The sequence below is a fragment of the Podarcis pityusensis genome, assembly GCF_964106645.2.
Source record: "Podarcis pityusensis genome assembly, chromosome: 6".
Classification (NCBI taxonomy): domain Eukaryota; kingdom Metazoa; phylum Chordata; class Lepidosauria; order Squamata; family Lacertidae; genus Podarcis; species Podarcis pityusensis.
Window position 1 is genome coordinate 92,520,411 of NC_138030.1, and position 16,361 is coordinate 92,536,771.

Consider the following 16,361-nt stretch of genomic DNA (forward strand, 5'->3'; position numbering starts at 1 on the left):
TCACTGTTCCATTATAAAATGCTTCAGGGGTCTGGGAGTGCAGAGAGAAGGGGGGTACAGAATAAGTAGCATATGCATTTATTAATCTGGTGTAAAACAAGGAGGGGTGGCCTGTTTCCAAAATGGCTTCCAGGTAAACTGCTGTAAAAACAGGGTTTTGAGAAACACAAAACACATACTTACCGGAGACCTGCTCTATCTACAAGTCACCAGTTCTTACCCTCCCTTTCCCCAGTTCAGAGTATGGTCCAAAAAATATAGGTCTGGGTTTTCTCCTTCTCCCCCCCCCCCCCCACCTCACACTTTTTGTTAGAAGTCTGCACATGAACAGGAGATCTCCAACAGGCCTGTCCCACTTGGGGAAGCCAGTTTCTTTCATGTAGTATTATGGTCATGAAGTGGGTCAGACTTGCCCCAAATGAATTGTGGAGTTACTAGCCAGTTGTTTGGGCAGATATGGCAAAAGAGGATTGAGCATGGAGATGGGCCGACATTCCTACTCTTAACTAAATTATTTTTCTTTGCAATGGGGTCAAAAAGGCACGAATATCCTCCCTCAAGGATGGCCAACTGGCAGGTCCACTGAAATAGTATTTATCAGGCCTCTAGTGGCATTGAACCAGATTTCAAACTCATCTGGAGGGAAAATTCCTCCGGTTTCACTCGTAAGGACAAGAACCAGCCCACCACTTTCAAGCAGTTCAGTGGGAGATGGAAGCAAGTCCCACACTTTATATCATCAGATTTTGTACATATTGTAGCAATCGAATCATGCCAAACTGCATAGAATCATGGAATTGTAAAGTCGGAAAGGGACCCTGGAGGTCATCGAGCTCAATCCTTCACAATGCAGGAATATGCAGCTGTCCCCTAAATTCTGCCAACTTTATTACAGAGTCTGAGCAACTATGATGTCAGTTTGTGCTGTGAAACACATTTCTAGTCTCTTAGCAGAACACCCCACATGCAATTCCTTTGCAAACTACTACTAAGAAAATATGGCCAAAAGACACTCCTTGTTAATGCCATAGCCTCCTCAATAGTGATACCTGAGAAGGATTGACAGCTTCTCAAAGCTGCCATTTAAACACAAGCAATTTAATACTTAAGGCCCTGCAATTGCTGTTAAAAGACATACAAGTACATTTTTGGGGGGTGGGGGGCAGAGATGCTTGTAGCAATAGGGCTTGGGCACACAAGAGACATTCATACCATCTGAAAGAAAACCCCAGGCCCTTTTGAAGAGAGAAACGGTAATCTAAGGCTTTCAGGGCCATCGATAAGCATACTTAAACGTGAGAGAACCTAAGAGCAGCCCACAGGCAGGGATAGACAATCCTGTTCTTTTACACACAAATGTAGCTATTTTCCCAACCACACAGAAAAGCTTCTCTGCGCAATCTGCAGCTCAGAAGGCCTATGTTTGCATTCTGCCTACTGACTAAATATGATTCAGTTAACGCTCAACAGGGTTATTTGTTCCACAGAGCTCTCCTTTTCCTTTCTTTCTTTTTTTACTGCATTGTTATCCATAGCTGTCAACGTTTCCCTTTTTAAAAGGGAAATTCTCTTATACCGAATAGGATTCCTCTCAAGAAAAGGGAAAAGTTCACAGCTATGTTGTTATCTCAAGCATCTTCTGGAAAGGCAAATGACTGCAGGAATGGCCAGTCTTTTTCAAGGGAGCTTGAAAGAAGCACATTAGTTCCTTGAGATGCACACACATTGCTCCAAAGGTTTTGTATAATTTTAGCTAACGTATTATCCAGAAAGGGGTTAGATCAGTCCACATCTAGGGAAAGCTAGTGATGTTTTACCCCCTTCAGGTGTTTGTCAGAATATCCCTCATTTCCTAACTTTTCCCAAAGCATTTAGATGCCATAACTGAACATAATGTGGCTGAATAAAATTGCCAGCATCTCTCTAGAGTCAAGAGAGAAACAAAGGAGAAGGGGCCAAGCCAAACACCAACAGGTAACAGAAGGAAGTCTCCCAGCAATGAACAAAAGCATTTAGATGCGTCTGGAAAAATAGGTCAGTCCCAATCATATTAATGCACATCTATGTAAGTGGGTTTCAAGTGTTCAAAGCATTTCACATACGTTAAGCACCTCAGTAATCCTGACTAGTTTTGTAAAACAGTATTACCATTCCCTAGCTGCAGGTGTGGGGTTGAGGTTTTGAGAAGATGGTTTGCTTAAGGCCAGCTTGTAAGTTCTGGACAGAGGCAAGATGTGAATCATGGACTTCCAAGCTCACCCCTCACCACTGAAGCCACCATGCTGTCCCAGGCCAATGGGGCTACTCAAAGGCAGGATGAGATGGTGCAAGGCACTTGTGCAAAAAACGAGCAGCTTAACTTTCAAAGGAGAGCGGGGAGAGACCAATGAAAGGGAGTGGTGGCAGTAATGCAACCTGGGGTGTGGGGTTGGCAGATCGCGGTTCTTTTGAGGAATAAGTCTTCTTCAATTATTTGCATGTGCTTTATTTCTGCATGGCTCTATTTCCATACTTCTCCAGAGCACAGCTACCTGCTATTCTCACCAGTAAGAAACTGCATATTTACCATGTCTTATTTGAAAAATCTCATGAGAAGAGAAGACTCCCTGGAAAAGAACCTGATGTTGGGAAAGATGGAGGGCACAAGGAGAAGGGGACGACAGAGGACGAGATGGTTGGACAGTGTTCTCGAAGCTACCAGCATGAGTTTGACCAAATTGCGGGAGGCAGTGGAAGACAGGAGTGCCTGGAGTGCTCTGGTCCATGGGGTCATGAAGAGTCGGACACGACTAAACGACAACAATTTGAAAACTAGGTTCTATTTGAAAACTAGGTTCTATTATAGGGATGACAGTTCTGCTATCATTAACTTTGCTTCGTATTCTTAGTGAAGAGCCATGCTCATTCACTTGTTACGTTTCCACTCTAGGTGTTAAAACCACCAATAATATACGTGTCTGGGATCTCTTCCAGTCTCTAAAACTGAAACCCAGCTGTTTTCCTCTGTGTTCAGGAGCCTAAGCAGCTAAGTTGGAAAAGGCATGCTAGTTACCCAAAAGGGATGACGTGGACCAGAACTGGCGGGCTCCTGAGGAACTGGTCAGGAATGGTCTGTTCAGTCAACAGCCCTCCTATAGTTAATCTGCATCTCAGGACCAGATTTGCACATACAAATCTTTTCTCTTTTATTGGCAAGGAAATCATAGGGTGTTGGTAGTGACAAGCACGGCATGGAAGATAGGGGTGTCCCTTTGGGGTGAAGGTGAGGGTCGCACGTCACAAGCTGGCTTGGAAAGAAGGCGAAAGGGAAGTAGCGGGCAGGTTGGCTGGTGGGAAAACAGGAAAATGCTTGCTGTGAGGTTCTTTGGCGTGGGATCTGCACTCTCCATTGCTCATCCATGACTGTTAGGAATAGCATTTGTGCCTGTTGCCATCCCCAGCACCCTTCCATTTCTTTACAACATCATTCAAGTCCAAGACCGTATGGGGCAGTTTTTAGCCTTTGCTCTCCTAATCCAGGGAGCAGGAGGTGGTGGGTGAGGCAGACAACAAGGCCTGACTATGCCCTACCACCAGGCTCATAGGAAGGACTGCAGAAGAAGGAGACAAACCTTTAAAATGCCTGTGCCACTCATATATACCCAAAAGTACAGGTGAGGTTGTTGGTGGAGATAAGAGTTCTAACTCTCTTTTTTTTTTAACAGATGCAAACATTGGCTTTATTGAAGGTAGTTTCACAATGGCTCAGAAGCTTTGGAATCCAGTTTAGTAAAAAGAAATCAAAGTATCTCCGGCGGGCTATCGTGGAACTGCGTTTCTACACCTAAATTCAAGAAATCAGGACTGAGTTTTCTTCCAGGTAGGAAAGGGCTCAGATATACCTCAAGACACCAGGCACAAAAAGTTCAGCTTCGTATCCGCAAAGTCCATCATGTCACTTTAAGCTGGAACAAACCAGCTTTTACAAATTATACAGGTCTCCGATTCATATTTGAAAATTGTCATTTTGCCGCTGCTCCCAAACCATCCACATAAAAGCTCTGCAAGAACCTTGTTACACACTCTGATATTCTGAAGAAGGAATATGCTACATTTCCATGGTGGGGTCAGAATGTGTTCAGCTAAAGATCCCACAAGGCGAGGACGATTTTATTTTTTAAGCCCATTCATTCCCCAGACAATCATACTATCCATACGTGGTCTGAAATGGAAACCAACACCCCTTTCAACAACAAAGTCAACATGTTGCTCAACAATTCGTACTCCATTATAGATACAAAAATGAAACGCCCACACACATACACACTGTGGAAATGGTGGCATAATGAGCACTTGCCGTGGGTGGCGTTCTACTAAGTTTTACTCAGAACAGACCCATTTAAATTAATGAACAGAACTAAGTCAAGCCCATTAATTTTAATAGGTTTAGTCTGAGAAAAACTTCAATTGAATACCACCCCTTACTTCCCTCCACACACAGGCTTGCCGATTCCTTACCTGCCGGTTGCCACTGTTGCACACTCAGTCGGGTCAAGCACCACACCACATGTATGTGCTTTTACAACTGAGATACCTGCATGTTTTTTTGCATTTGTGCATCCATAAACCAGAGTAGGAATTGTTGCTGAGGAACAAGCATTGTGGGCATGCAGCGCATGCGCACAAACACACACACACACACACACACACACACACCCCTTCTCCAACCCGCTATCTGCTGACGCTCTGCTTGTCTCTCTCAGGCTTGGAGGAAGCCTGGGCGGCCCTTGCGGTACCTCATGCGCATGCGGAAGAAAGTGTACATGCCCAACAGACACATGGAGGAGAGGAAGTACAAGACAATGCACAAGCTGACGTCCAATCTGGAGAAGCCTGCCCCCAGGATGTGGAACCACTGGCTCCTCCTCTGGATGACCCCGCCCTCCTTCTCAGACTCCTCCATGATGCCCACGATCTGCTGGGCTCCCAAGCCCTTCTGCTGCAGAAGCCGCCAGGCGGCATCATAATCAAGAGACTGGTGGCCCCGGTCCTCCATCCGCACCAGCCCAACGTCCCTCTTACTGCGGCTGTGCCTGAAGCCGGCCTGGCCTGCCATCTTCAGCGCCTTGCTCTTGAAGTGCTGCTCGCTGAAGGTATCCAGATCGACAATGTTTTCCTCCAGCTCTTTGGTCTTGGTGTTCATCTTGACGATAGAGGGTTTGTGTGCCTCCAGGGAGCCTGACCGTTCGAAACCAGATTTCTTCCTTTCTGTCCTCTTCTTCTCTTCCTCCAAGGCCTCTTCATCTCCTCTGCCAGTCTCTTGTCCTCCTCCTCCTCCTTCCAGCTTCCTGTCAGCTTCGTAGTCTCTCTCCTCAACATCTCGGCCCTGTCTGACCCGAAGCCCTTTCTCAACTTTCAGGAAATCCAGGTAAATGTTGCCCCGCGAGAAATGGCTCTTGAAGAATCTCAGGATGGCCCTCTCATCCCACATCAGCCTTCCGTTGATGGTGATCTGGCATGACCAACACAAATCTTTGGGAGGCCACTGGATCTTGGGGAATTTGGGGTCCTCACTTGCAGTGCCTAAACAAGGAAGATAACAAGGGAAGTCTTAGATAGTACCATCTGTGCATATTGCCAGTAAACTATATTGGAAACTAGCAGTATCTATAAGCAATTTTGCTCTTAGGACAAAAGGAGGGCAGCAAATTTTGAAAATCAAATCATTAGTTGCCTAGGCTCCGCAGAAGAGAAAAAAAGTTCAGCTCAGTTTTTTAAAGTTCATTGGAAACAATGCCAGAAATTATTCAGCAAATCATAGTACAATGACCACAATTCTATATGTGCATGTGAGCAGTACCCCATAGTGCAATCCTAGCCGTGTCTACTCAGAATTAGGTACTATTCAGTTCATCAGGTCTTACTCCCAGGGAATTATGCACTGGACTGCAGTTTTAGTTATGAATGACGCACCTCGTGTTTGCTTGATCACCAAGGACCACTCAGTCCAGTGTTTTGTTTCCAATCAGTCAAATGCCTCTGAAAACTCACAAGCACAGGGCATGCAGGAGATGGCCAGCCCTTGTCATCGGTCCCCACACAGCTGATATTCATAAGCAGACTGTGCATCCAGGTATACCAAGTCAGCATTTAAATCCTTAGCACAAACACTGCCAAGACTACTACACTAGGAGAGGCAGGGAATCTGCCTTCTAGGTGCGTCCAATTTTCTGAACCAAGTGGAAGGTTACCGCGAAAGTATGGAGGCTGGTATGTTTTACATGCATTGCATGGCTGTGTTACAAATCGTATCCTAAATGTGGAATCCGTTGCCAACTACAAAGGAACGCCAGCAGTCTAAAGGGAACCTCTGAGACTACGGTGTTACTGCAGTAGTGAATGTTGACAATGGCGATTTGCCCGTGTTCGCTGCGTTGTCTTTATATTTTCAGACAGATGCGCCCTTGCACTTGTTGACAGTCCCAGCATTTAGAAGATTAACCAAAACATGCAGCCACCGAGTGCCGTGGTGAAATTCCGAAGAGGATTTAGCATGTTTCAAGTGGCTGTTACCTACCGTGGGCTTGAAGAAATAAATAGGTTTGGGAGGGGGGGTAGGAGAGAACCATATCGGATAAACAAACTCAGAGGCATTGTGAAGCTGGAGTACATGCTTTAGAAAAAGGGAGATTATGTCCCAGGGGGAGGGAAGAGAAGGCATAAAAGCGCAAGAGGGACAAAGAAGGAATAATTCCTTTGATTCCTTGGCTGGGCCAATGTGCCCCTCCTCTCTGCCACAATCATCTGTCAACAGGAATCACCCCCTCCGCCCCATGTCAAAGGAAACAGGCCTGGGGAACAAGGGATTGCATCTGTCTGCAAAAAACTGAACATGTGGGCAGCCGTCTCGGGAGGAGGGTCCTCCCAGGGCACGTGTCGGCCTTTAGAAGCCCCCCGCAGCAGGAAAGGCAGAGAAGATTTAGTAGGTACATCGCCACCAGCTGCTTGTTCAAGGACTGCGGTTGGCCCGCATTTCTGCCTCACAACCGAACTTGTGCGTACGGCAGGGGGTTAACTATTAGTGATGCCTTTGGCTGCATTACATTGCTTCAATCCCTCCCTTTCCAGGAGGCAGGCAGGCAGCTCTCTCCAGAATGGTGGGTGGTAAGGCTGTCTTCTCTAAACTGCAAGGGCCTGCAGGCTGGTTAACATGCAGGGAGTTATAGGGACACCAGAACCAGAAATATGGCACGTTGCTGGGTGACTTTTCCTCCAAAGCACGACAGAGTACAGAGCCAACTACTGAGAGAAAGAAAGGCTAATTTGCTTCCATCAATGAGGGGCGATTTATCTTAATTCAGGAACACTTTCTCCCTTAATCAGTCACTGACTGCAACACAACAGAGAAGATGAGGGTATCTTGTATCAAAAAAATTGCTCCTTCTTTTTACTTTCTCCAGCTGCCCACTCCCCACTCTCTGAATCGTGGTCCAGTAATTGCAGCAAAGAATCTGGCCAGAAAAGGCCAGTGGCCTTAACAACCAAATCTGTGGGTGCAAGGTAGGTTTATAAACCTAAGCTACAATCCAAATTTATCAGCAAGTTTTGAACATAAATGTTCTTTCTCAAAAAGAAACTACTTAATACACTATCTGTTTATGGGAAGTTTCCACCTTCAACAGTTCTGAATCTGTCAGCTGCATTCAGGGTTCCCAAGTATATTATTTTTATTTACTTTATTTATTATATTTGCATTCCACCCTTTATCCATGGATCTCAGGGCAGTTCATGACATAAAAATACAATATAAAAAACACAGTGTAAATAATAAAAATAAGACCAAAAACAAGCCAATAAACGCCCCCCAACTTATTTAGAAGTGTTGGATACCTAGTTAAAAAGGAATGTTTTCGACTGGCGCCTAAAGGTGTGTGATGAAGGAACCAGCCGAACTGCTCTGAGGAGAGCATTCCACAAGTGGGGAGCCACCACAGAAAAGGCCCACCCTCATGTTGCCACCCTCTGGATCTCTCACGGAGGGTTCCGGTAGGTTCATATGGAGAGGGGCAGTCCTTGAAGTATTGCAGTAAAGGAAAGCTACTCATCAAATGTGGAGACAGAGCAGCTTTTCTGTAATGCGGGAAACCTGCAGACTGTTGACGAGTTCATTTACTCTGAGGTAAGCTGAGGAAGATGGAATTCAACCAGTATACCGAGATTCTGAACATTCCTAGACTGAACATTTTCAGACAGCCACATTTTCCTGTTTCTCAGTGCCCACTTAATGACTTAATGAAATAGCAAGTTTCGATTTCATTTTCAGGTTTCTATGCTTGTGAAACATGGCCCACTTACAAACACCATCTCCAACTCCTCAAAAGAGTCCATCAACGGTGTCTTCAAAAAAAATTATACATCACTTGCGAAGATAGGCAAACTAATGCCAGTGTACTGGAAGAAGCAAAGATCACCAGTGCTGAAACAATGATTATTCAACGTCAACTTTGTTGGACTGGTCATGTTGTTTGGATGCCTGATTATCGTCTTTCAAAGCAGCTACTCTATTCCAAACTTAAAAATGGAAAGCGTAATGCTGGTGGTCAACAAAAGAGGTTTAAAGACTCTCTCAAGGCAAATCTTAAAAAATTTAGTATAAACACAGACAATTGGGAAACACTGGCCTGCGAGTGCCCCAATCGGAGAACAGCTTTTACCAAAGGTGTCATGGGCTTTGAAGACGCTCGAATTCAAGACGAAAGGAAGACATGTGCTAAGAGGAAGGCACGCTTGGCAAACCCTCACAGTGATCAACTCCCGCCTGGAAACCTATGTTCCCACTGTGGAAGGATGTGTGGATCCAGAACTGGCCTCCACAGTCACTTACGGACTCACTGTTAAGGCCGTGTTCATGGAAGACAATTTTACTCGGCTATGAGGGATTGCCAAAGAAGAAAGAATAATAATGAAATAGCAGGTTTCTGTTAGTCTGCCAGTAGGGAGCACTCTTCCATGTTGCCCTGAGACAGACAGCAATCTACCTGCAGCCAACCAGCACCCACGCCCTTACCTGCCAAGCGAGCATTGACTCTGTTGTGCCTTGACCAAAGCCAGAGAATGCTGCCATCTTTGTTCCTCACTTTGTTCATGGACTCTGCTGCCATGGCCTCGAAGTGGTCTGCGCACTGCCGGCAGCCAAAGAAGTAGTGGACGTACCCTCTCATTGTAGGGAGGACTTCCGGTGGTGCTGGGGGGAGAGAAGGGAGGGGAGGGGCAGACCCGTTAAAATGTGAGTGGGCAAAACACCCAGACCAACCACATGCACCTTGAGCCCTCTTGAGATTAATTCAGGTGCTGTTTACTGAAATTATTACTGTGTGGAGTAAAGTACTTCTCTTCCATACCGTCCACGCTGTAAACTCACGTCAAACCTAAATGTTTGCAAGCAAACCTCTGTTGCCCAATTGCAAAGTGGTGGGAGGAAAGGCCAAATTTTTCAAGGCGAAATAAGGAGATGCGTAATACTTTACTTGTGTACCACTTCTCGCCCCTGGCCGCTGGGGTTCTAGGCAAACCTTTGCCAGAAGGAAAGTGGCTTTTCGGGGGGGGTGCACTATAGGAGAAAAGCAGAATGTGGGGGTAAGGATTTGGCACAGCTTTCTCTCCTGGTTCTTCTCTACTGCAAATATGTTCTTATATGAGAGTGTTATTGTTGTTGCTGTCAGGTGCTGGTGTGGTTGCTCGAGAGTAAACAGGCAAGACTCCGACCTGTCTTTTCCAGGCTTTATTCTTGGTGCAAACTATTTACAGTGAAGAGCGTCATAAGTTCATGTCTGGCTCAGTCACTAGCAGAATTTGGGAGTGGTCGGTCCTTGTACCTCCCCCAGCATAAAAGTCGCGTCACCCCCAACCTTTTCCACCCCTCCCTGCGCCAAAGCCTACTGCGCAGAATGGGCGCTGGAAGGGGCGTACTTCCCCCCCCCGGTTTGCTCAGGCTCAGTGTTGAGGCTCTCCCTAGCATCCCCTGGTCCCTGCACCTCATCTCCACTGGAGGTGGGGCTTTCCTCCTCGCTGGAAGAGGAACTGCTTTGCAAGATTTTCACAGGCTTCCTATAACGCAACTGCCCTTCCATCTCTTGCCTCTGAGTTGATGGCAGTTCCCTGACAATTATTATTATTATTAACTGCCCTTCCTCCAAGGACCACAGGGCAGTTTACAATATAAAAACACAAAAATACATTACAGTATAGTAACAAACAAAAACAATGCCCTCCACAAAGTTTAAAAGGCCATTCACTGTTTAATCAGCAAGAGGCCAGGGAGGAGAGGAATGTTTTTGGCTGGTGCTTACAAGATATATAATGATGGCACCAGGCGAGCTTCCCTGGGGAGAGCATTCCACAAACAGGGAGCCACCACAGAAAAGGCACTTTCTCGTGTTGCTGCCCTCTGGACCTCTCGATACCTTGAGGTATTGCAGTTTAGACAAAGTAATGGAGGATAAGGCTAAAAACGGCTCAACCATGATGGCTATGTTTTGCCTCCAGAGTCAGGGGCAGTCTACCTCTGAACACTAGTTGCTGGGAATCATAAGTTGGGAAAATGTGACTCTGCTCGGGTTCTGATCCATCAAGCCTTTTATATTCTTAAATCAATGTCTTTCCCTTCTACTCTGCACATGTTTGGCATTAAGTAGGGAGCAAAGAAATTGGGCAGCGTAGATAGCACAGGAGTGAAGCACTTTACTCAGTCAACTATCATGGTTTCAGAGCGTAAATGCAAAAATCCTGTGGGGTTTTTTAATTAAAATTCACAGATGTAACAAAAATATAGTTCTGAACCAGCATCCCTAGTTACATTTATTTTCACTTTGGTGTGACCTCTCTGAATGCTTCCCATATGTGTACCTATTTCTTCCTCCAAGGTTCTTAAAATATATACACTAGACGCTCGGGCTGCGAACATGATCCATGCGGGAGGCACGTTCACAGCCCACAGGGTTCGCAACCCGCAGCGCCGCATCTGTGCACAGGCAGGTCACGATACGGCGCATGCACAAAGTGCAATTTAGTAACCTGTTCCGGTAATTCCGGATTTGGCACAGTGCACACCCGAAAACGCACAACCTGAAGCGTCTGTAACCCGAGGTATGACTGTACAGCCGTACCTTGGTTGTCGAATGCTCTGGAACTCAGATGTTTTGGCCCCTGATCAATCAAAACCCAGAAGCAAGTGTTCCGGTTTGTGAATGTTCTTTTGGAACCTGAACATCCGATGGGAGCTTCTTGCAGCCAATCAAAAGCCGCGATTTGGAAGTTGAATGCTTTGGAAGTCGAACGGACTTCTGGAACGGATTCCGTTCAACTTCCAAGGTATGACTGTATAACTGAATATGGGCAACGACACTCAATTTTAAATACTCTTTCATTGCTGTAATTTTTGGCAAAAGACCAGCCAACCAACAATGGAGCGGATGAACTTACTCCCACAAGAGGTGGTAGACTCTCCTTCCTTGGAGGTTTTTAAGCAGAGGTTGGATGGCTATCTATCATGGATGCTGAGACCCCCGCAGTTCAGTGGGTTGGATTAGGTGATCCTTGGGTCCCTTCCAACTCTCTGATTTCTATGATTCTATGCACTGACCCAAGAGAAACCAAAGATAGCCAAGCCAGGGTGTGAATCCAGGCTTTCCATTGCCAAGTCCATTACCCTAATACACTCCTACACATTGGCTGGGGATTAGAGGGTGTCAGGGAACTGCCATCGGAGCTAGAGGCGGAGGGAAGGCTCCAGAGGGATGCCGGAGAGGGTCCTAGTAGGGAGAGAGGCAACCCATCTGCTGGGGAAGGAAATCAGCGTAACACCAGTAGAGAAGGGGGGCAGATGGGGGAATTGGAGAGGAGGCTCCAAGACTCCTCGCCGGAGACCAGCGGAGAGAGTACGGGTCCTCCGCTGCCCACACCCTCCCTGCGCAGAAGACTTCCGCGCAGGGAAAGTAGGAGGAGACTTGGCGTCAAAGAACTTTTGTGCTGGAAGAAGTTCAAGAAACGCCCACTGACGGATTCTGCCAGCGACTGAGACAGCCACGAAGCTAGAGGCTGTCCAGTCGGAAAGGGTTCAACCAGGTAACCTAGCCAGGAGTGGCGGCAACTTACGCACAAGCAACCCCTAAACCCATTACAGAGGGCAATACAGATGATAAACTGCCATGTTGTATGTGCTTTGGGGGAAGAAAACGGTACCTGAATTCACCTGGACATGACTTGGGCTGTGGGTTTACTACAGACCACTGAGCAGGGGCCGCATTACTCACTGTGAGGTTGAGGGCTAAGCAGTGCTTCCTGCACCGTCAGGAGATGGAAGAGAGTCCAGAGGCCACATGGGAAACCTCTCTTGCTCCCTTGACACCCTACCCAGGTTGGATTCTCCGGCAGCCAGGCATTTGGAAGCTGTAAGAGAGAATGCAAAAACAAGGTGAATATTAGACATCTGTGTGTGTGTGTGTGAATATGTATAGGAAAGTTTTTAATGTTGTTCTGCTGTGCTTAATGTGTTTTGTTTGCTAGACGCCGCCCAGATGGGTCTCATATGAAGAAGAAGAAGAAGAAGAAGAAGAAGAAGAAGAAGAAGAGAGAGAGAGAGAGAGAGAGAGAGAGAGAGAGAGAGAGAGAAAACGCATATGTACATACATATACACACACACACACACACACACACACACACACACAAAAAAAAAAAATCCCATACTAAGATTATGCAAAACTAACACAGAACAAGGCAATCCCTGTCTTCTAATTCTAACCCATTATTGACCACTGACTAGCTCCTGGAAAAGAAATATTAGCTGTTTAATCTCCTATGCAGGATTTAGAGACTGTTTTACATAATGCGTCCAATTTTGTCCCTCCTCTGATGGAAGGGCTCTTTGATCCACCACAGGCTTTTCTGCAGATTCTCCCTTCCCTCTACTCTACCCCAAATGAGGGGTAGCAGCAGTGGCACAAACCATCTCTCCCCTCTCACAGGCGCCTCTGCTGGATCAAAAAGCCCCCCACCAGCAGACGGACACAACTGGAAACAAACTAATGTTTATCTTCACCATAAATGATATATTCCATAGTTTCTACACTTTTCAAAAATAATGAAGCCAACTTTGCCCGCCCCACACAGTCCAAATGGAGGCTATGTTTAATTTTGAGGCTAACAAACTTAATTTAACATCCACAGAGAATATCTAAGCTAGCCATACATTCATTGAGTTTTTAAAAAGTTGCCCAATGAATTTTAATCATGAGACCTGCTCCCCCAAAAAGTGTAACATGAATTACATTGACAGTGTATGTATACTTTAATCTATGACAGGCATGGGCAAACTCAGCCCTCCAGATGTTTTGGGACTACAACTCCCATCATCCCTGACCACTGGTCCTGTTAGCTAGGGATCATGGGAGTTGTAGTCCCAAAACATCTGGAGGGCCGAGTTTGCCTATGCCTAATCTATGAGGAAAGAGATACCACTTAGTGCTCACAGAATTGTAGTTAGAAGGGACCCTGAGGGTTATCTGGTCCAACCCCCTGCAATGCAGGAATCTCAACCTGTGGTCTCCCATCCAATTAGAAACCATATTGGACCCTGCTTAGCTTTGCAAATGTGTCAGCAGTTTTACTGCTGCACCACTAGGTCATTTTTTTTTAAAGCCAAATCTCTGGGAAGCTTCTAGATATGAGTTCTCCAAAGTGATGCCTATGGGCACCAATGCACCTCCCTCGATGCCCACCTAATTTGTCTATAACATTTCCCTCTCTCTTTTACCTTTGGCAGCAGCTAAGTTTAAATCAAAGTGATATAAAAAAAGAACATTTAAATCTCCTTGATTGTAACCAGAAATAATAAGAAAAAGAGGTTGACTTAAATCTAGAATGCGGCAGCTAGACTGGTGACTGGGAGTGGTCACCAAGACCATGTAACACCGGCCCTGAAAGACCTACATTGGCTCCCAGTATGTTTCCGAGCACAATTCAAAGTGTTGTTCAAGCCCTAAGCGGCCTTGGCCCAGTATACCTGAAGGAGCGTCTCCACCCCCATCATTTGGCCCGGACACTGAGGTCCAGCACCGAGGGCCATCTGGCGGTTCCCTCACTGCGAGAGGCCAGGTTACAGGGAACCAGGCAGAGGGCCTTCTTGGTAGTGGCGCCCAGTCTGTGGAATGCCCTCCCATCAGATGTCAAGGAAATAAGCAACTTTCTGACTTTAAGAAGACACCTGAAGGCAGCTCTGTTTAGGGAAGATTTTATCTCTGATGTTTTACAATTTTTTATGTGCTGTAAGCCGCCCAGAGTGACTGGGGAAAACCAGCCAGATGGGCGGGGTATAAATAATAATGTATTATTTTAAAAAATAATTGAGCCATTTTGTGGTGGTGCCCACAGGTCCAAAGGGGTTGGGGCTATTCTAGATCCACATTCAAGCTACTCAGGGCAATGGTCAGGCCCAATGGATTTGAGCTCCCCGCCCCAGCATGAACCAAAGGCACCTCAGAGCCTGCCCCCGGGGTATTCCATGGCAGACCCAGTGTTTTTTCCACAGCTTAGTGTGGACAAAGTTCCCAGAAGACAGAACATTTCAAAACCACCTCAGCAGAAAACAGAAGAGACCACCCATGCTTTTGAGGCAGAAGCAAGGCCAGTGAAATATACCTCGTTTTTATTCCTCAGCGCTTCCTCCCACTCGCTCTTGGAAACATTTGTCTTTGGCCTCAGCCAAAAGTCCAGGTTGCGAAGATAGTTCATGATCGGCAGGCGTCCAGGAAAGTACTGGTGTAAAGAAGAAGAAAAATGCAGACAGGAAACAGGAAAGATAAGTAACAGAAGCCAACTAATGTCTACTTGTAGCAGGTGAAAACGAAGGGGGTGGCCACAGACCATGATGCTCCAGGGGCGAAAAGTGTATAATACCAATCATGTGGTAGTGCAGAATAAATAGTATGGGGGAGAGAATTCAATTCTTGTGACGTCTTCTTTTTCATGGACAAAAAAAATTGGATCAAACTTCCTCTATCCTCAGGTACAGAATTATATGCACAGGTACAGAGGAGGAGTGGATTATTCATGTACAGTGGTACCTTGGGTTAAATACTTAATTCGTTCCAGAGGTCCACTCTTAACCTGAAACTGTTCTTATCCTGAAGCACCACTTTAGCTCCCGCGCAGGGAGACTAGGCAGAGACTAGGCGTCAAGGAACTTTTATGCTGGAAGAAGTTCAAGAAACGCCCACTGACGGATTCTGCCAGCGACTGAGACAGCCACGAAGCTAGAGGCTGTCCGGTCAGAAAGGGTTCAACCAGGTAACCTAGCCAGGAGTGGCGGCAACTTACGCACGAGCAACCCCTAAACCCATTACTGACATGGACTGCTCTTTCAAAAACCTATGCTCCAGAGAGCAAATCTAGTTTGGATCAATGGGAGGTGTGGTCATGCCTAATAGTCGTATTCCAGAAATTAACCAGAGCTTTGCCAGGTGTTAAAATGGAATCTCCCCAACAGTCGTCAGGAGTCCTCAGGCTCCATCTGCCTCCACATTATTTTCTCAGGCACGCACTCTTGGGTTGGGGCAACTGGCTAAAATGTTTTAAAATATTTTAAGCGGTTCTAATTTTGGTTCCTGGTTGTTATTTTAATTTGGGTATAACTGTAAACTGTTTATTACAGTGGTACCTCGGGTTACAGATGCTTCAGGTTACAGAATCCGCTAACCCAGAAATAGTACCTCGGGTTAAGAACTTTGCTTCAGGATGAGAACAGAAATTGTGTGGTGGCAGCGGGAGGCCCCATTAGCTAAAGTGGTACCTCAGGTTAAGAACAATTTCAGGTTAAGAATGGACCTCCAGAACGAATTAAGTTCTTAACCCAAGGTACCACTATTCTGTTATTACTGTTGTTGTTGTTGTTAATGGTTTCAATTGGTTTGTTTGTTGCTCACAGAGGATATTTTGTTTTTTACTGTTTGATGCTTTGTTGTGCTTTTATACATGTTGTAAGCCGCCCAGAGTGGCTGGGGAACGGGCAGGATATAAATTTTGAAAATATTATTATTATTATTATTATTATTATTATTATTATTAAATGCAGACCAAACAGCAGTGGTGCGTTGGGAGATGGGAAATAGAGTTGTTGTGACAACCTCCCAAAAGTGGGGGTGCTGTTTTCAGCAGGAGAGGGGGAAGATACAGAAGTCGGAGGAGCACTGGGTTGGCGGCATCTGCGCCTGCAGTTTCTGCCAGCCCCGAGCTCCCTTGACCTCGCTGTGGTGCCTCCACTGGTACTCCAACCCCTCACTCACTCACTGCTGCTGCTATCAATCCAGTGGCTTTGCATCCTTCTGTA

The 16,361-nt window shown here is 46.1% G+C and overlaps 1 protein-coding gene across 1 annotated transcript in view; it reads right to left on the reverse strand.

Moving 5' to 3' along the window:
- Window positions 1–2,469: 2,469 nt before the first annotated feature.
- QSOX1 (quiescin sulfhydryl oxidase 1) overlaps window positions 2,470–16,361 on the reverse strand; it is a 73,502-nt gene continuing 59,610 nt past the window's right edge. Inside the window, exons 9-12 of the mRNA XM_081012139.1 lie at window positions 14,675–14,791; window positions 12,291–12,426; window positions 9,047–9,223; window positions 2,470–5,562 (exon numbers count right to left, since the gene is read on the reverse strand). Of these exons, the coding sequence (XP_080868265.1) occupies window positions 4,739–5,562; window positions 9,047–9,223; window positions 12,291–12,426; window positions 14,675–14,791 (1,254 nt within the window). The 3' untranslated portion in view covers window positions 2,470–4,738. The remainder of the gene's footprint in view (window positions 5,563–9,046; window positions 9,224–12,290; window positions 12,427–14,674; window positions 14,792–16,361) is intronic.